The sequence below is a fragment of the Anser anser genome (assembly GCF_964211835.1).
Source record: "Anser anser genome assembly, chromosome: 1".
In the NCBI taxonomy this organism is placed as follows: domain Eukaryota; kingdom Metazoa; phylum Chordata; class Aves; order Anseriformes; family Anatidae; genus Anser; species Anser anser.
The window spans coordinates 23,442,946-23,465,084 of record NC_139720.1 but is presented as its reverse complement, the minus strand read 5'-3'; the positions used below and the strand labels follow the sequence as shown (position 1 = coordinate 23,465,084).

Here is a 22,139-nt window from a genome sequence, read left to right as displayed (position 1 = left end):
TCATAGAAATGGAAGGGTAAAGGATCATACATTTCCTTAGCCTCTACATATTTATCCATATAATATTATAACAAATTCAAGAAAATAAATCTACCTTTAGAAGAAAAGAAGATCCATCCACTTGTGCCTTCCCCACCAGCTGGCAAGTGAGATCAAAGAACAGCATTGGTCGAACACCAGACAGTTTTGCTGCTGGTCCAGAGATGGAAAGATTACTGGCTGCCCAAATACGTAATTCTTCTACTGTTTTTTCTTCTTCATCCATGAAAGTATATACTTTACTAGAGGTTCGAGGAACTACTGGTGCTCCTACAGTTCCATCAAACGTCAAGGATGCAAATCCTGCACTGGTAATTCCCTGCATCTGTCCATTGTATTCTCTGATCTAGAACAAAACACGAAGAAAAAATGGTCATAATTCACTGTAATATTCTTATGCTTCTATTTTATCATGTGTATAAAGATTAGATTATTGATCATTTTTGTTCCTGTAGGAATCAAAAATTTCCAAAAATGGAAACATTTTTGCTTCCAGTAGGAAAAAGGAGTCAAAATAAAAACAAAAAAGCAAATAAACACTAACAAGAAAACAGTGTATAAGCCAAAAATAAAATCTAACACTAACAATTTTTAAAGAGAGAGACTAATACCTCAACCTGTAAATATTAAGCATCAGTGCAAAGCGTTTTATTCATAAATCTCAAAATCTTTGTGTAAGGAACACAGTATTGCTTTTACTGGCAGGGAAACTGAGGCATGAGAACAAATAATTTTTAAAGGTCTCACAGCAGAGCAATGACAGAGCAAAGGTATTACAGATTCCTGTTTTCTACTTCTCACAATAGATCCTGTTTCCTGATACTAAAAAATAGACAGAGAGCAGTTTTTATCCCTTTAATTATGGATATAGCTTTCACAATTGCTCTGATGTCTACTGCTTTGCACATGGCAGGTCTCTTGTATCCTGCTGGTTTAGCTGTGTATCTGCTGCCATATCAACCACGGTGTTCAAAGTCTGAAGCATTTCTTCAAGGATCTAGTCCAGTATTACTGTTCCCTGCACTTAAAAAAATATAAACATATATTTACAAAATGTATGTTATCACAGCCCTGCATGATTTAGTATCGAGAAATCTCAAACCTCGATTTTCAACCAGCTGTTTTGATCCACCCTTTTTTAATTAAAATTACCTGACAAAAAAACAACAAAAAACAGCAAAGCTTTTTTTTTTTAATATAGCATTTATGAGACAAACTAGTTTGTCTCTACCACTCAATTTTCAAATGTTTGAAAATCCTACTGATTTAAAAATGCAGTATGTGAGAGCTAACAAAAGTTCTAAACACTGCCAATGATTTAGGCCTAAATTTTATAACACACTGAGATTTAAAAAGCATGCAAATAAAACAAACATTGGGAATCCACAAGCAAAGAAGTTCAAGTTTGGTAACAGGAACTCTAATCTCTGCTGCTTTGACATAAAATTTGTCTAGAGGCATAAATGCATTAAGAATCATCTCAGGCCTGACCAATGGAGCACATCAATTCATAGCTTTTCCTTAATTGTAACTCTGTAAAGATTAGTCTTTTAACCTTTAGGTTTAAATACTGAAAGTACAAGAAAGGTCAGGAATCAGGACAAAAGTCAGGACTAATTAGAAAAGCACACAGTTTCATAACCAGTTCCTTCCAAGAATGAATTACCCAAGATCTGGAAAAAAAAAAGTTCCACTATAATACAAACACATTATCTGAGGCAAATTCATAGATCTACTTTAGTTGCAGCCACTGGCATTATATTCTATAGCTTCTCAAAATAGGTAATATCCAGAGGGGAAGAAAGCTCTCTTTCATCAATTTTACTCATTCATCCGTTATCAAATGATACTTCAAGCATATTATTAAGTATCTCGTCTGACATGTCAAATGTTTCTCAAAGTGTTTTTACTTCCAATTTACCTACTTTATTAATTTATTTAATTTCATCATTAATTCATTTCAATCATCATAAAAATATCTTGACTTTTTTCTTAGAAAAAATTCTGTCCTGGACCGCTAGCCTATACATTTATGAAGGTTCTAAACCTTCCAGAAAAACATCTCAAGAAACTACTTTGTCTCCCTTGGCTTCCGTAATACTTTACCATACACTATTTTCCCCATTTTCCAAATATTTTAGCTCATGTTTTAAGCATTCCTGGGGCTGTTTGAACATACTGTACTTCTGACATCTCCTAGTACCTTCGTTTAATTGCTTTGATATCAGCTGTAATGTTAAGGAAGTTATAAAACAAGAAAGGAAATAAAATATTTAAGGCGGCAAATGTGAAGTGCCATGATGAGAAAATTACCGATGATTTAAAGCAAAACCAAATGTACTTAGGTATGGGTACATGGAAAAGACACTGAGTGGCCTCAAAGATAAAGAGCATTCAACAACATTACTTAGTGAACAACAGAAGAAACAAAAGAGTAAATGTCAAATGTGTTAGAAAGTACTTCAAAGCTAGGAAATTGTCAGACCCATAGAACAGTTGATTGTCAACAGAAATTCTCTGAACTTGTCCTTTAAAAATTAATCATTGTGAAAGTGATGAGAAATCACTGGAGTGCAGATGAACAAAATTCATAGACAAATATTGATTCATTATGGCACTCCAAGTAAATTTCAGATCAAGTTAAGCAGTGATACTGTTAATGAGTTATATTTTCCACACACAATTTTCAAATGAGTTTAACTTAGGGAACAGAAATAATCTGAGACTTTTGTATAAAACGACAATTCCCCCCCAGTAGGTACTGTACAATTTCTAGGTACTGTGTAATTTCTAGAAGCCTTTAGGATTTATTTTTTCAAAGATGGGATGGGGCAGAAAGATATCACTTAAAAAGTTCCATGAGATTGATGGCAGCAGTAAATAAAGTTTGCTAAACAAAAGTGTCTTCTGAGACAGTAACAGAGCTGATAGGATGTATTTGACAGGGATGTTTATAACCTGTCTCCTCTCAACTGCACAATCACAGTTTATGTGAGATACTAGTGAAAGAGAAAGTGAGTAAGGTCTCCTATGCACAATATACCTGCAAGAATTACAGTTGCTGTGGTGAGCAACTTAGTGCCCTCAGTTAAACACATGTATATATGCATATGCTATTGTGTGACGCAAACAGGAGTCTGCTGACATATAAGGAAGATAACTTACACAAATAAGCACTGACAAAAGAAAACACGACACCTTCTCAGAGTCAAATCACAAACCTTCAGCAGCAAAAGCTTTATGAAGGTCGACACGGGACTACAGATGGCTATACTGAAAAGACCATGGATACTGTCCAAGCACACTCCAGTCACAGAAACAGAAATTTTGTTTGGAAAGGACCTCAGGGACCAACAAGTCCCACCTTTTTCCCAGGTCAGGGCCACTGTCAGCACTGTGTTGAGTCAGGCTTTGGCTAGTTGAGTCTTGAAAAATTTCAGGCATGGAGATTCCACAGTCTCCCTTGGACACCTGTCCTCCCTAGCCTCCCTAGATCACTCTCTTAGTCAGCAATCATCCTTCAAAACACTCCCTTTGCCATCCTAGGACTTGAAAACTCAAGATCTGTAAAGTTTTCCAGCACGGATTATGATATATTTTGACTGTATTGAATGTTTAAAAAGATCTGTAGGAATTTGGGAAAAAAACACCTGTACATGGATTACATTTCAAGTGAAACTCCATACAAAAAAAAAAAGAGACGAGACTTTGGGATATGTGTACAAGGAGAACCACAAAATCCCAATTTGTTCTTAATAAATGATGGCTATGAAAAAGGATTTCTTTCTAGAGATATATAAAAATTTTACCTTATGTCAGGTACTGAAGGTGCCAAGTCCCAAATGGATGACACACTTCAATTCCCCCCATCCACTCACCACTTTACATAAAGTTTGAGATCACTGCACTTAAACTCGAAAAATGGTTTAGAACAGCTGGAGCATAGACTTGATGGAAAAGCAAACAAGAAAAATATATAGCTTTCATTGTGTCACAAAAAAAAAGTTACTTCACTTATGTATTTAGCCTATTTATAGAATTATAGAATAGCTCAGGTTGGAAAAGACCTCTAAGATGATCTAATGCAACCTTTAACCTAGTACTGAAGTCTACCACTAAACCATGCTACTAAGTTTCAAATTTACATCTTTCTTGAAGACCTCCAGGGATGGTGACTCAACCACTTCCCCGGGCAGCCTACTCCAATGCTGCATTACCCTTTCAGTAAAGAAGTTTCTTCAAATTCCCAACCTAAACCTCCCCTGACGCAACTTGAGGCCACTTCCCCTCATCTTATCACTTGGTGCTTGGGAGAAAAGCCTAATACCCACCTTGCTATAGCCTCCTTTAAGACAATTGTAGAGCATAATAAAGTCTCCCTTGAGAATCCTTTTCTCTAGTCTAACCAACCCCAGCTACTCATAAAACTTGTTCTCTAGACCCTTCACCAGCTTTGTTGCCCTTCTTTGGATGTTTCCCTCCACGTTAATAAAGGATGGAGATTCTTTAAGGCTCCTTTTCTTGTTTATTTATTTATTAAAATCCATTTACTTCTTTCTATTTTTAGCTGCACAAGTAGCCAACACAGACTGGAATGGCATCTAAGAGCCATTGGCACAAGATTAACACAGGTTCCAGACCTGTTTGAATTCAACTACAGGGTTCACCCAATGAGTACTGCTTCCCACGTGACCAGTGACGGGTTATAAACAAAGGTTGCTTTCTCCTGTTAAATGTTATTATCTTATCTGTAGTTCTAAATCCCAAAAGATTTTTCTTAAAGTCTTTTAGGGTATGAATAGCCTCAACAATTTAATTCCGAAATTGGCTTTCTGTTAAGTATGAGTTACTCCCTTGTACTATGGACTTCTTAGACAAAAATCAACATCTTGGATCTATGACGATCTGTCAATCTCAAAGACTGTAACCACAGAGTACAAGACATCATATGTCCAGCACCACCTACAAGGATATTGATAACTAATCCCATCAATTTTTCCTGTTCTAAAACTGCTGAAATTCTTGAGCTTTATTAGGAATTGCAAAGGGCACGAAGAGTCTAAAAATTTAGCATATGACCTTTGGACATGTTTCTCACTAGCCCACTTCAGACTTGGGAACATCAGAATGACTTCGGTCCTACAATTTTTAAAACTAATCTGTAAATTTAAGCTTAAAATTAACCTGGAAGCATGAAATATTTGCTTTCCATTCTGAGACTCATGCAGTGCATAACAATGGGATGGGATGGAGTAGGAAAAACATGAGCACACTCATGGAAGACATACTTCCAAGCTCCAACAAAGTTCCAGACTGAGCATTTGAATGATATATAAATCCCACACTGGAACATGCAAATAGGAATGTACTACAAAACCAAAAAAATAACAATTCCTTGAAACTGTTACTAATTTAATAACTTACTACTCAAGAACATACTAGAAAACTGAACCTGCATCTTAACATCAAATCAGATCCAGAGATTAATTTCTTTGTAAAAATTTTCAAGTTGTCACTGATTCTGTTTATATGAAAAACGTGTCCTGTCCAAGAGGCACACAAATGAATTTTGAGTATTTCCTTATATTTTGTAATGGTTTTCTCACATTAAGCGCAGTCATCACAGTCTAAACAAGTTTGGATAATATGGTGTGTTGATTACATTTTCTCATATTTTAATAACATAATTCTAGTACACATGTACCTCCAGTTGTATTGAGAGAGAGGTAGCAATAGAACAGAATCAATTTGAAGTAACTCAATAAATAACCTGTATGTTCATTTAAATTAAACCAGCTTGAACATGTTTAAACGCAATAACAAGAAAATGATTTACAAAAACTGAAGGCACCGTCCGATGAGAAGTGAGGCAAGTCATATGGAAGCAAAATAAATTTTCATGAAGATATGAAAAATACACAGATATTAGGATCATAGAATTGTAATCCTAATATCCTAATTATATAAACATAATTATGATTATGATTAACCGAAAGTTCTGCAGTAATGTAACACAAATTAAAGAAAACAATTAACAATAATTTGTACATTTCATTTACCAGTTCACATGTACACGTTATAATAATTTTTGTGAACAAAAATTGTATACACAAAGAATATATATTGAAACTAGCTGAAATATTTTCATACACATACACATACTTTTTAGCAAAACGTCTCATATCTAACTTTGTCAAAATTTATGTATTTGAACAGTATTTCCTCAGAAGGCATTAAGAGTCTGGCAGCAAAATTCTCCCTAAGTTTAACATTCACTATGTTCTACACCTAAGCTTCAGATTTTCCTCTGTCATTATATTTATCAACCTGGCAGCTATGGCCAGAGCCACCTAGGAACAAGGACTGAGCATGTAACTGTGCCCCTCTGTCAGTGCTTTCCATATTGTACCAGATAGCAAGAGAAAGAACTAACTTTAACGGGGCAAACTAAATTAAACTAAAGGAAGGAATGCTTTGAGACATGGAAACCTCTAGCTAAGCACAGAGGTGAGACTGCTCCTGGAAATAATGGCAGACTGGTTTAAAAAAAAGGGCAAGTAACAGAGACAGGACAGAACCAGTAGGGATAATAATAAAAATAAAATAAAATAAAAAATGTGATCAATCCTTCTGTATTTATAAAGCCAAGCCTTAGATGCTTGATATTCAGATTCCCAAGTATAACTCTACTGTGGACAGGCAGACAGCTTAGAAACTCACCAGCAAAACATACATCTTACTCTTGTAAACTCACTGGCCAACACAGAGGGAATAAACACCTATAGATGATGGCTATAAAGTACTCTTTCTCAAAGGAGCAATATGCTTATATTGTAAATCTAAATAGTCTAGAACAGCTGAATATGCATTTGATCACAAGGATTTTTTTTCCTTGCAGTTTTTCTTCATCTAACTGCAATGTTAGACCGTTAAAATTACAAACCATAAGCATTTCAAAGTCCTGGAATGACACAGTTACCATTGTCTGTGCAAACACAATTCAGCTCATGGTGCACTTATTATGATACCACATTCCATTACCCTACTTTTCTACAGGACATTTTCCTATGCAGTGCATGTCTTGATAAGTGCGGTGGTGATGAATTAGTGCTGTGTAATGAAGAAGCTGCCATCCTTAAAACTCCTTTGTTGCAGCAACTGGAGCCTAGGTACAAAACAAGCCAAGGCATGAAAGTAAAAGAAGATAACAGTAGCAATACTATGACAAAAAGTAGAAAATTAAGACTTTGATCTTTGTAATTGCATTGCTACAGTGATTGCATTATGCTAAGGAAGGCACATAAGGAAAGTCTATAATGAAAGGTCACTTATTTGGTGTTCATCTTCCAAGTATTCAACTTGAATCACACAGACTCTGAGCAGTAGAAGCACTGTGCACTGACTGCTGAATTAGATGTCAATGAATACAGTGTTTTGAAAACGTGAGGTGCTCAACAACGGTCCGTGTTCTGGAAGAAGTATCAGCAGAACACATCCCAGACAGCAACTCCGTGGGACAACTGAAGCAGAGTAAACTGAACAAGATGAACACCTAAACAAGAATATGCTTCGTTTCAATCTCACTTTTGTCCAATCCACAAACATTAAATTAGAAGTAAAGTATCAATTCACTTCACTAGGAGTGTGGAAATAAATTCTTATTTGAGAATCACTCAGAGGTAATAAGCAATACTAGAGAAAAGTCAAAGAGGAAATGAACAATTCTATCATCATGGCAGGGTTTGTCTAATACAGAGAAGGCAGAACACAAGCCAAAACTCCAAGTCAAGTGAGGAGAGGAACTAGACAATTAGTTCACAGGTCTCAGTTTTATAGTAGAGGGCAAAACAAATCCCCAGACTGTCATCTCTGCAGAGCACTGACTGTGGTTGAAGGCCCAAATATAGTACTGTAATTCAATAAGTATTACAATTCACAAGACATCATCGTAAGAGGTCACAAAAATGCATTTCAAGAAATATTAACAGAAATGTAATTAAAACTGGAAAATTAATCCTGTTACCAAGACACTTTAAATTTTTCATTGTATGGAACAAATACTGAGCAAATAAAATGAGACTCTACCCACAGTAGTCCCAACAGAATATTCTCCTTTAAGTTATTAGCTCTGAACCATAGGACCTTGCCAACACCTGCATTACTATGAAAAGAAGTTATACATTCGCAGCTGAGAGTGTAGCAGGGAGCAGTCATTTTAAAGATGTGTTTGCTATCCATATCAACTGCTTGGGAGTCTCTTAAAGCATATCTGGGACACAGAAATGTGAATACACACTGTAAGGACTATATATATATATATATATTTTTATATACATATATATATATGTCGTCACTGGTAAGCACAGTTCTGACAGACTATGGCCTCTGGTACCCTCGATTGCTTTTCATTCAGCAAACTAAGAGAGGGTGATAAAGCTTGAAGACAAATGAAGAAAGTGAATGAGGAATTGCAGACATTGTACTTAGAGCTCTAATTAGAGTTCTTTTTTTTTTTAATTGAAAACTGTGTTACACAGCAATCACACTTCCAGTTACACTAACTCCTTCCACTTCACTCTCAACACCAGGCACCAAGCTTCTGCGGCAGCTTTTTACCTGATCAGATCAGGTAACAGAACTTGCAAAGTAACTGTTAGTCTGGTGCAGTCAACCCCCTCCAGAAAAAGACACCTATTTAAATTAAATGACTGCTGATTAAGATCATTTTAAGTTAGAAAGTAGTCAGACAATCTGTCTGTCAGCTTATGCATCTGAGGGGATATGGATTGTAGGCAGCTAGAAGTGTTAGGGTTGGCAATCACTTAAACATCTCAGCTACAATGGAAAAGAAATGCGGGGGGAACATTAACTGACCTTGGAACATATCTTTAAATATTAAAACAGTCTTGAAGAATGATGAAGTACAAGTTGAAAAGCATTTTAGAATGATCCTCAAAATTTTGTTCCTAAATCAGGTAAACAGTGATGCTCTCTCTTACATCTGCTTTATCAATAGCTTGTATTAGGAAGTTTACATGAAAGATAAATAGTGGAGCTGAGACACTATTAGCCTTCCATAACAGAGATGCATTCAGAACTTCCCTGAAGGTGGAAGTTTTTAACCTGTAGTCCCCACATCTCAAAAATAATCCATTATTAACCTACCACACATGTGCAACTTTTCAATTCTTTTAAGCAGCCTCCTTTCTACTTTCTCCTTTTTTCCATATATATATATATATATATATAGTTTTTTTTAAACGTGTCTTGATTTCAGAAGCAAGAAACACATTTCTACCTCCCCTGAGTTTCAGAAACCAGTACGTCTTTGTAACGTTTATCCTATGGGATTCAGAAAGAATTTGAAATTAACTGTAACACTTTTCTGTCTGAAGTCAAATCAATGAACTTCCAAGACTGGCAACACACCTCAAGTACTGGATAAGCAACACAAGGTTCAAAATCTAAATGTAGCTTAATTCCACTCTAATTATATACAAACATGACTTTAAGGAAGGTTAATACTAACCCAGAAGGGGTTAGCTAGTTTCTCTCTCAATTTTAAGTATTTATGATATACATTAATAACGAAGTGTCATAATTGAAGACTGTTTCTGAAACTTAGCAAGCTCTTTCTAATAATGTCAGTGGCACAAATCTCCATCACTGGATAAACCTTGCCACTTTTTAAGTTTATTCTACAGCACATCAAAACTCACATACGGGTACTATTGATCTTTATCCCTTTCATCATTATTTTGTACAGTCCTAAATTGCCTCTAGAGTGTTTGAAAATGTGTTTTTTTTTTTTTTTTAAAGATCTTTTTCAGGACATTTACTCCTTTCTGATTTATTTTAAGTACAACAAAAAAGATAATTATGTATGGTTATCTTGCACTTTAGTATGTAACATGATAAAATAATTTCTTTGCTATTACTCGTCACCTTTTTACTAAGTATGGTCCAGCATTACAAGACTAGCAGTCAGTGTCTCTGTACTGCAGTTCCTCTTTATAGACATAAGAAAAACATCCATCAGAAGCAGTATCAGGGCTATTGACACAGTTTTCTTCAGGGACACTGATACAGATAAATACCAGGTAAAGCACATAAACATCAAAGAACCAGCTGGAACTGGGACACTACATCCCACTTACTTATATTACACTTACTTAACTTCCACAGCTTGTCTAAAAACTGTTCCATGAGAGAAGCTCTGAAGTAATCTCTCAAATAATTCCATAATTTGAAGAGAAGTGAATTGTACATGTTTATGTCAGTTAAATTCTATTCATCTCCAAGTATTGCCACTTAATTTTTGCCAACTAGCTAAACAAATATTCAAACAAAAAGAATATTATTTTGGAGTTGACACAACCACCTCTAGCAATTTTTTATTTAAAAAAAAGAGGGATACCAGATTAGTGCTTCTTTGTTGTTGCTGTTCTTCTAAAATTTGACAGTGGATTTCCAGTTTTGGTCCCTACCATAACCACAGCTCAGTTTTTACCATTTAACTGTTTCATCCAGTATCTCCATATGTGAAGTTCAGTATATGAAGAACTAAAATATCCCTGGAGCCCCGTAACTACAAAAAAACAAGTACATTAGAAACAACAACAAAAAAAATAGTACCTACCTTTATTCTATGAAATCGAACAATATCTCCGATTTTGTAAATTTTTGGTAGAGAATCCAGATTTCCATTAAAAAGAGTACATGTTAATTTCACATTTGATTGGTCCACAAGCGTTACCACTGAGCAATAATCTGTAAAATATAGAAGAGTTTGAATGAGTAACAGACATGATGGAAGTTATTAGTACACTGATGTTAAAGTTGGGATGAGCAACCATATGGCCAAATTTTTTCTGCTATGATATGTATAACTCTTCCGAAGTCAATATAGTTAAAGCCATGTAACAACTGAAGTGTGGCCCATTTGGAAAAAAAATTAGCCCAAATATCTGAAAATGAAATGGGTGATTAAGGACAGGTTTTTGAGCCAGGAAAACAGAAAGCTTTTTCTCTGTCTTCAAAAAACATGCTGTTTTTTTCAGATTTCAATTAAAAAACAAGGTATGACAAAACATGTCAGAGCAAAACTGCCCAGAATAGGTCAGAATTTGCAGGTGACATAAAACAAAACTCCATTTCAGGTTACAGAAGCATGTGTGTTTCGATATTTCACAAATGTAAAATGAAGTGAGAGTGCAATTGATTTTCCATGGTACAGTGGCTGGTTAATCTTCCTGAGAACTTTTCAAACAACCAATATCAACTCAGTTGTATGTTCAGAACCCCAAACATCAATAAATCTGGTCCTAGTTAATCAAGACAACAAGGTGTTTTTCTTTTGGATACTTAGTATACTAGCATTTACTGAAACTTACAGTTCAGGGCTAAAACACAACTTGTAAAGCAGATAAATAGAGCAATGACATCATAGCCTACTATTTTTAACTTGATGTCAACTATTAACTATATATTTAGGTACACATAATTTTGGCTTGAAGAAAGTTAGCACAGATACTCAAGTAAAAATCACAATTTTTAGGCATTAAATTAACACTACTCAGACATTACAAAAACTTCTACAGTTTGAACTCTAAATTTTGAAATGAAAGGGGAGTGGAGACAAGGAAGGGAAAAGGAGATGTGTCTGGAGTGAAGCTGAGCCTGGGAAAGATGGAGGAAAGATGTTTTCCATAAATGTTTAAATATCTTCTTTCTTCTTCAACACCTGAATTGGTAATTAAATGTTTATGTTAATTGGTAATGAATTAAATTCCTCAAGTGAAGCTTGTTTTGCCCACAACTCTAAAACATGAAAAAAAAGGCAAACAAACAACTCCCCTTAGCTATAATTCTACGAGGCAGTTAGCAATTATGACACCAGAGTTTGCTTGTTCAGGAACTGAACAAAGACGTTGTAACATTAAAACAAAGTTGACAAAATCTCCATTGTTTATTTTGTACAGGCACAGAAATGTAAATAATTGTTACTAGATAGCTTTGGAAAAGAGAATACTATCAGTCTACTAAAACCGACAGAATTGTATTATCTAAAAAGTATAGCAAGGCACAATTGCCATATGTAAACTCACAGTGAAAGATTCTCCAAACCTGATGATGACGGATGTGTTAGACTAGATTAGAATACATGCTTGCATGTACACTGACTATGCCTTCAAAAGAAATATACTGCTGTTTCCAGCAAACATATCGTTAAATCTTACTAACATTTAAACTTAAAAGTTTAAATTCTGTAACGATTTGAATGGCAGAAATGTTCAAAAAAAAAAGAAATGCAGTGAAGGATTACTAAGAAAATACAAAATGATTTTCCTACAGAAATAAAAACTGTAGTATTTCCAAAAAATTGATGTTTCTTCCTCTGAAATATTTCTACACACTTGATAAATTCTAATCTGTTGCACTTCAAAGATGCTAAGCATCATTCTTTTTCACACTACCACAAAAGACACAAGGTCAGTTTCATGTATCACCTAATCTGACATGCTGTGCTAGGATAAGCAGATATGAATAAAGTATACTCAACAGCTGACATGAAACTGCAAGCATGTACTACTGCAATACAAAGAGGGATTGTTTTGTTTCTCTGGGTAATAACTGTTCAGATACACAGTGATAGGGGCAAAATAAAGAAGAAAAACATATTCACAGATTTACAACTCTGCGAAGACACAGGATAACACATTACGGTGCATTCATATAATCCAACGTAGAAATCTGAAGTAACCTAAAACCACATTGAAATTGTTGTTGCTCTTTGCTGCTGTGATTATATAACCTAGTCAGCTTCATACATGTGCAGCTGCCAATTTAAGGGGGAAAAGGTCACACTTGTTGTATTTTCTGCGCAATTAGCACACTCAGAAGACCAACATTCTTCCTACCCAAAATATTATAAAGTATTATACTTTACACCTTCTACATAATACAGGCTCTCTACTTCTGTGATTACAGAATTCCTTTCTTAACTATGACCTCAAAACATCACTTCTACAATAAACCTTATTAAAATAAAGGTCTCCAAAAACAAAGCATAAGATGGATTTTCTTTTAAGGAAATCCTCATCCAGCAAGTCCTTCTTGAAGGTGAAAAAATAAAAAGTCACCTGTCTTTCCTTTTCCAGCAGGAATGTGAATATTACTTTCTGCTTTCCAAAGCAGAATTATAGTTCAGTGATTGAATTCACTTTTCTGCACAAATAGTAAGTCAAACTCGAAACAGAACTGCTGAATTTAAATCATGTCCCAGTGTCAGAGGAAACAATCTAAGAAATGTCATTCTTTATTTTTTCCCTACAATATACCTTCTAACGAAGAAAAATCCCTCAGTTACCAAACTACAAAAAAACATTAATGGAAGTTTACATACTGGGGACAATTTTCTTTTATTAGACAAATGTACTCGACTGATAACTTCTCTTAAGAGGGAAATTATCCATCAGTATCTTTTATTTGTAATAATTTGGTTTAAAAACATGACACTCAAGGGAGGTGAAAAGCAAAGTGCACGGTGACCTCCTCCAGCCGCTCAGGCCCAGGACCATCTCGTCCAAATGATGGGGCCCAGCCCAGTGCCCAGGGACCCGGGGTCACTGCTCAGGCTGGGGGATATAGCAACTACTTTCCTCTTTGTGGGTCTGGCTGATAGCAAAGCTGAGCACCTATCCCAGAGACACACAGACAGACAAAGAGAACCCCCCCCTTCCTTCTCTCCAGCTGGTAAAGACAGAAAGAAGTTCACTAGAGAAGGCTCACACACAGCACTCTCCTGGTTAACAACCCCCCACACACATTCGTGGATCCCTGAGTACTGGCATAACCCCTTTTATACCAGCGCTTTTCTACCAATCCACCACCTCTTTATTCCTCCTGCTCCCCTCTTCCCCTGTACCCCTCATGGCTTTGCAGAGCTCTGCGGTTTCTGCACCCTCCCAGTCCAGGGCTCCTTGGTTCACAATCTTAGCAGCTGCAAGGTTCATCCTTCGTGGAAGTGACACCTGTAGCTTGTAAGCCCACCAATTACTGTGACTGGGAGGTTTGTTTCCTGTGATTTTGTCCCAGCTTAGAAATCCTCAATCAGAATATGGTATAAATATAATATAAATAAATAAATATTCCTGTATTCTCACATGCTTTCATAAATTAATGTGACTGACCAGACTTCACTGCCTCCTTTCCTTATTACCCCTTGTTGCTTTACAAAAAGGCCCTAGACAAGATACCCTTAAAGGAGGGGACACTCTCCTTCTACATACCCTTACAGACACAATAGATGTAAAGTTCAGCACATTTATCTACTATAAAGGAAAGTTTTTACACTTTAAAATGCTTTATCTTGCTTGATAAAACACCTCCCTATTTGGAGATATTTAAAAGCCATCCGGAGATGGTCCTGGGCAAGCAGATTCAGGTGGTCCTGCTTGAGCAGAAGTGTTGGACAAGATAAACTCCAGAGGTCCCTTTCAACCCCCGCCATTCCAGGATTCTTGAAGAACTCTCTTAACCATGAAAGGGAATATTGAATAATTCAGTTAACTTCTTCAGTATGATTAAGTGCTAACTGGCTTGGAGTTTCATGATAAAAACAAAAAATTATAGTACTTCTGACTAAAGTCCTTAATGAAAAAAAGCCACATATACCTAAGATCAGATACACTAACTTTATATAGGATTAAGCATGAATGCCTTCTCTCTGTAATTATAAGAATCATTGAAGAGCCAAAATCTCCTCAACTGTTATGAGAACTCAGGGTCGCTCTTCAGATTCTAGTTTTCTTTTTATAAAATGCCTTAGTATTTGCACTCTTCTTTGGACTGCTACATTAGTCATGAGAACGCTCAGAAAGTCAGCACCTCTGGACAGAGTATACATATCAGAACAAAAATGAAGCTTCTCTTACAGTTTTTTCAGTCATCATAAGAAAACCAGAATTGCTGCAAAAGCTTTGCAGATTAATAGCTACTTACATGATAGGAAAGCATTCAGTACTTATTGATTAAATACTCCTATTTTGGTTTTATTTAGGACTTCAGCAGTTCACAACAAATATGCTTGTAGAAACAATTTTTAACATAGAAAGCACTGACTAAATTACAAATCCCATCTTGGGCAATCGCATATGCATTCATTATCTTTTAAGTTAAAAAAAGAAGCCGCTATCCTGGATCAATAACTTCCTCCCACAGAGAGATAAAAAAAAAAAGTTGTTGGCAAGGAAGGACTTCAGAGATTGCCTTCTGCTTCTTACATCGCAATACTTAAAGATTTTAGTAGCAAACTACTCTCTTCAAAACTACACCAATCATTAATACTGTTTTCAAGTATTACTAAGGCCAATCAATACACAAAAGTCTTTGTACTAAAACTAAGAAGCTGAACCAGCTAATTTACCAAATATGTTCAACAAAACACAGGGAGGAAAATAAGGCATTCAAATGTACACACACCTGGGTTCGTGTAGATACATATGTACGTACGATGTATACATACAGGTATTACAGAAGTCCAAACAAACTCTAAATTATCAAACTGAAGATATTTTAACACAGCTTGTTATTTCTAACATGGCAATGCACTTAAGAGTTACTCACAAACGTATAGCAACTATGAGATACATCTGGCTAAACAGATGCTTTAATGGGAGCATTTGCAAACTGTAGATCAAAGTAACTATCTTGAGATTTCTTTCTATTAACTATTTTTGCAACTGTTTAGTTTTTGATTTCATTTTTAACACTTCATTTTATTTAAAAAAATTTACTTTTAATTTTATAGAAGAAATAGTGATTATTAAAAAAAAGAAATGCATACAAAACAATGTGAACAGAAAGGAAGACTATTACTCTCAATTTGGACTCCAGAAGTGAAATTAATTTATTTATCTTTACAACAGTTTTCATTCTGTTCTGAAAAAATTATACACATCCTGAAAAAAATTGATTTGGAAAAAAACCCAACACAATACTTTAGAGTAAATAACAAAATTATTGCAGATTTAACTCTGAATCTCCTTCCCCACAAATTGACCATCAGATACCACAATAGTCTCTGATTCATTCGCAATAACGGCAATCAATATCACAAACATTTAATTACAGTCATATAAAATGACAATATAAAATGACAAGACTGAATTGGCTACCACTTGCTTTCCGTGGGAACAAAAAGCAAAGTTTCAGCTTTAGGCTTTAATACATGTAAGAAAAAATATCTCATATCTAGGGGAATATCTATGTAGTGAATAAATATAATATATGAATAAAGGAGAGTGGCTCCACTACCCATACTTCCAGCCAGGACCAGCTTAAAGCTATGTAATTCCATTAACACTGTGTCAGAAATAGAAGGTATTAGTGCAGGACTGTGCCAGATCTAATGCAACTAGAGAATTTTCTGACAAGAGCCATTTCATGCCCTGGCAACTCAGAGTAATCATCAAGCATTCTGCACCCTCTCAAGTAGGCACGACCCCAGACCGTGTAAAAAAATAAATAAATAAATAGTGAAATATTTAACTGAGTAGTGAATATTTTTACACTAAAACTGTTTTAAAGATTTTCATGATAAAGTAGCAAATGAATCACAACTGCAGCAAAAAATGACAGTAAGAAAAGCAGTTTACAAAACACTAGGGAAGAACCTTAAAGAGAAGTTCATTAAAAACTTGCATCAATGCATGAAAAAATCCACCAGCACTCTAAGCTACCTGGCAATGCATGTAAAATATCAGCTATTACCACTCACTGAGAACCAAAGTCAAAGCTAAGCAGAAGCCCTGAGTTGTTTCTCCTGTTCACGGCACACTGGTAGCTACCACTATTAGACTTACTCCACTCAGTGGTAGTTGCGACTATTGGCCAGACTGTGTGCAATGCCATTCCCCTCTCCTGCTGGCTTTTACTGCCCAGTAGCATCCATTCCCAGATGGCATACAAGTTAAGTTTCTATGCTTTCATGAGGATGTGAAAGGATTCCAGAAAGATTATAAAAAATTCATAATTTTATATAGCAGACTCTCTATATATCAGCTATTTTTTCTCATGGTATCTTGGTTTCTGGAAGTTTAGCAACAGCAGAGTATGTTTTATCCCTTGAATCTAACTTATCACTAAATCATATTTAAAAACCCTGTATCAGCGCTTCAAAAACACCCACACCTTCCAGGTGGTCTGATGGAACAATTCCTGAGAGGAATCTGTATTGTCAAACAAACCACTAAGCATAGTTAAAGGTTCACTGGAAAAGACAGTCATGTACTTTCCAGTGATAACTGAACTAAGTTTTCCTCTTGGCAAAGCAGGCAAGGTAATTGCTCTGTTCCATAAAGGAAGACTGACAGTCTTGTTTTAAATCTCCCAGCTACCAGTAGCTGATGGGATATCTGTGATAGCACGGTGGAACGCTTCAACTGCTTTTTGCCTTGAACGTGGAGCAACTCTTAAAAGGTAAATATAAACTCCACAGACCTCTTTGATGAAGATTTCTCGTGGACTACTACAGGAACCAGCACCTCACAGGCAAGCTGGAACACAATGATCCTGGAGAAAGGACTTCCCCCAACAGCACACACATTTTTCTCCTTTTGGCTCACATATACTTGGAAAAACAGTTTGGGTTTTAATGCTCCAAGTGTGTTCCTCCTGCCCCAATAATTTGTCTCAAACTGAAGTATACACATAAAACAAATTCAGTAACATGAGATGCTTTGTGTGGGAAGATAGCAGCCTGAATTTATTATTTGAAGTTATTTTATTTCATTTGCCTTAGAGAGCTATGCTTTCAAAGGACAGCATAATGTCTTACAAAGTCCCTTTAAAACAATCTTTCAGCTCTGTTTTTAAGTAAATCTACTGTGCTCATTTTACAGAGGCACCGCTTTACAATAATTTTGTCCAGCAACCACTAAGAGACACTACAAAAAAAAAAAAGCTGGCCTTTCAGTTGGTTTGCTGAGCTGAACAATTACTTAGATGTCGATATCAGAAAAGAAAAATTAGGAGGTTTAAGAGAAGAGGGGAGGGAACCTGCCACAGACGGTACTGTAAATAAAACAAAATTATGAAAAAATCCAAGATGTACATAATACTGTTTCTCAAACAGTGCAAGCATGTAGCTCGCAGCTCAAACAGCTGAATTTAATCAGACTGGGGGGCAAAGAGGAAAGTCTATTTTGTAAGGTTAGACTGCACCCATCTACCACTCAGCAAATGAAAACTACCTACATACAGGTCATAAATCTGAAAAAAAATAACCATTGAATTAAAATGAACATTAAGATGTTTAAATGTAGTTTAGATTGAACAGAGATTCCTGTTTTCTAGATACATAATATAAAAAAATTATACAGATCTGTATTAATACTTCTTAATGTTGTGCAACCCACTATTGAGAGATTAGTCTCCAAATGCTTTCCTCCTTCCCTGCTACATGCCCCCCCCCCCAACAGGATGAAATATAAAGTCATCAGAAAACAACATGGTAGAATATTTTTTCTCATAGGCACTGCAAGGGATGATTTTAGAAGTGATAAAACAGCAAAACATGAAAGTATTTGCTTCTTCCTATACAAATCAAAACTCAACTTTCATCTGAAAGATTTGCAATGTATTGCTTAGTATAATAACTTTAGTGTATCGATAACAATGTATAATATGATAATCTTCATTTTTATTCAGTCTCAAGAGGAAAAAAATACATGCAGTATATTTGCTATAAAACAGATGGACCATTACTTGTTCAGTTCCCAACTTAATGACTACATCTATTTTTAAATGTTAATGTTTAAATTAGATTGTCCTATGTTCTTTGGATTTGTTTTTCTGTTTGTTTCACAGTTATTTTGGGAAATACTAGTACCTTTTTAACATTTACTAAGAATGCCGAGCAGAGCTGTTTTCTAGGAGCAAGTCTTGTCATCTGTTATAACAAGCAATGGGAATACATTTCAAAAAATAAATGTATCCGAAGCAAAGCATTGCTCCTCTTCAGACACCAGAGCATTGAGACAAATGCTACAAATGTTATTGCTTCTCCTGACATGGTCAATGGAATGTAAAAATGCAGCTCCATTCCCAAATGCTATTCATTAGCTTGTGGACCCAGACAATCCAACATATTCTTGAAAAAAAAAAATAACTGTGTTACTCTGCATAACTTAATTATGACTGCTGACTGGTCCAGTGGCTGCCTTTAATACAGCCGATGCTCTGTGTAAGATAACCCAAAGAGCAGCACACACCTTTCTACATCTCCTATCCATTCTATGCACAAGATTAGGCCACACTTCAGCTACAAGCACACTGAGCGTGCAAATTTCCTGTCAACAGGGTCAGATTATGTTTACTTAGAAGAATACTACATGCACCAAATGGAAGTAGTTAAGCTAAGCCCACAATACAGACTATCAGTGTAGGTAAATTGAACATACTGAAACCAGCATACATACACTGGCACAGATCTCCCAGTTATTCCTCCCACTGAAAAACACTGAAAAACAAACAAAGGCTGCAAGTTATTTAGCTTTCAAAAAGTGTGGCCATTAGTTGAACCTCAGCTGGACTTGGACCTTGCCTTTTAGGTGTGTGACCATGTTTGCATAGCCTTCAGTAATTCCACTTATGTTTCAAACGTCCTAACTGTAAGCAAACCTCTTTCTGGAAGCCATGGTACTGCTGGTATAGCACTGTACTCCCAAAAAGGGATTTAGTACCTTAGCCTGAGTGCTGCTGGCAGCTATTGAGCAAGGAAGGTCACACGGATCACTTTGCAAAAGGTTTTGCAGACAAGCCACCAACTCTTGTTTCTGATTTTATGCTTACTTCTTAAATTTCTGTATTTAGGAGCCAAAAATCAAGGCTATTGACATGATTCAAGAAACTATTGCATGCAAAATTAAGACAATGAAAATCAACAGTCATGATCATAAACAGCTCTTTTTTGTTCAATTAGAAATATTTAGAGGAAAAAGACTCTTTAAAGTGCACAGTAGAATTATAATAAGCAGAAAATACTTGGATCAATTCTTAATCAATTAACAAATTCTATTGCTTAATCAAATTCAACAAGAATATCACCTAACTGTATTTACTAAGCACCTAGCAAAATGTTACAATCTTTTAGCACAACTAGAACAATCAGTTAAGCGTTCACCTTGCAAAGAGGAATAATGATTCAGTTGTTGCACAGCCTCTACAAGTAACAAATATGGTGTCAACATATTTATAGCATATCATAACTGTCAAAATCTAGAGGAAAAATTGTACAGTTACACAACAATCCTTTGGCACAAAGACAGGTGCAAGGTTTTTGTATTTTCAGGTCCTTTTCATTGTTTTGTACTGTTACAATGAGCTTGATAAGTATCTTCCTTATTTGCTATCCACACCAGTCTGCCTAAACTGACTCAGATATCCCTTACCTATTTGTTATTCCATTCCCTTGATGTCAGCTGAGAACCCTGGTTAAAGGATCACCAGGATCTGTTGTTCCAGTTCAATTTTAACAGAATTAACTATTTTATGAGAAAACAGTTCTGTTTGAAGGAAGAGACTTTACATCTTTTGAATGTAGTACATACCTGTTCCTTTGCTTACATATGGAGGCTTGAAGAATTTCACAATACCATACAAATTCACTATAGTTCCATCTTTAAGATGATCCAGAGGAGTATACACGTATTTTGGTGCAACAGACTAGAAAGGCATGACAAAATTAAGGGACAGAAGAAAAAATGTTATTGAAACATTCATCCAGAATTCTGTCTTCTAACACCATTCAGCCTTAAGTATGTTTTTAACTTGTCTTAATAAATAAAGGTTTTTTCTACCTTACTCACTTTAGACCTTCTAAATTTTATTTATTCATTCACAGGCAATGAAGCATACAAGACCTATATTTCCATTTCTTTTGTGATTGCATCTTTCTCACAGTAAACTAGCCAGTCAGTCAGTTCAAGCAAGCTCCAACATATGAAATAGGTGAATAGGTAAATGAAAGTCATTACAATAAAGAACTCTGGAAAGCAATTTTTTATTGATTGATCTTAACGCATCCATCCAAAGGATGTTTTAAAGCATGCACATCAATCTCTTTTTAATTTTTATTAGCAGTGTCTCTGCACAGAATCACTGATTTGGGGATCTCACCTCTCACAGCAGTTGCATAAGTTTCTATTGTAACAGTCCATTTCTTGAAGGATTAAAGAAATTAAGGACTACTTTTTATTATTTAACTCTCCTCTCATCTTAAGATTAGAGAATACGATGATTAGCCTCATTTAAAAAACATAAGTTCTCCCAAACTGACTGAAAACTGTGTTTTTCATTCACTGTATCGTGGACAAAAAAATCTCAGACAATTAAGACAAAACCAAGATGTGTTATCTTCAGCACTAAATCTTTAACCTTATGATAAAGGACAATTAAGTTTCATATACCAAAATTTATGCCTTTTAATATACTACTTCCTGAAGAATTTTAATTTAGATAGGCAAAGACTTGTTCCAAATAGTAATCAAAATAAATGTTAAAAACACAAAGTCTGATTTTAAAGCAAAGGAAGATACACTTTTTTTTTTTTTTTTTAAAAAAAAGGAGTAGCATACAAACTGTTTTGGAAAGGAAGGTACCTTTCTAACTCGTATTTCCTAAACCAACATGCAGCCTATTTTTAGATCTGGATGGAAACTATACCGCGGAAGTACTACTTTTCCATATTTGATCTCTTTTTCCAGGCATAATATTTGCAAAATTAAAAGCTAAACAAATGACTCCTAGGACGGAAGTATGGATGTCAAATAAACAGGAAAGAAAAAGAATTCTACACATCCTTATCTACATGCAGTTTGTCTTACGTGGGTTAAAAAAAATCCCAAATATAAACTCACCGCAGATGCAGTTTCTGAAGCAGTAGTTGTGCTTGGCTGAGCATAAATCTGAGGAGAAAAAACAGCAAACTCACTGATTACAGAAGTGAAGAGAGCACAAATATTGTAACAAGATTCGATATTGCTACAGCAAAGACTTAGAAAACAATACTAAAACCACTTTTCCTATTGGAATTACCT

General features: G+C 35.4%; 1 protein-coding gene across 4 annotated transcripts in view; it reads right to left on the bottom strand.

Moving 5' to 3' along the window:
* POT1 (protection of telomeres 1) overlaps window positions 1–22,139 on the bottom strand; it is a 629,477-nt gene that overhangs the window by 521,583 nt on the left and 85,755 nt on the right. For all 4 annotated transcript variants that reach the window (XR_014578164.1, XM_083820263.1, XM_083820262.1 and 1 more), the window contains exons 6-9: window positions 21,960–22,007; window positions 20,652–20,766; window positions 10,679–10,809; window positions 95–385 (exon numbers count right to left, since the gene is read on the bottom strand). Coding sequence is in view for 3 of the 4 variants with exons in the window: in XM_083820263.1 (XP_083676389.1) it covers window positions 95–385; window positions 10,679–10,809; window positions 20,652–20,766; window positions 21,960–22,007 (585 nt within the window). In the remaining variant the exon portion in view is untranslated. The remainder of the gene's footprint in view (window positions 1–94; window positions 386–10,678; window positions 10,810–20,651; window positions 20,767–21,959; window positions 22,008–22,139) is intronic.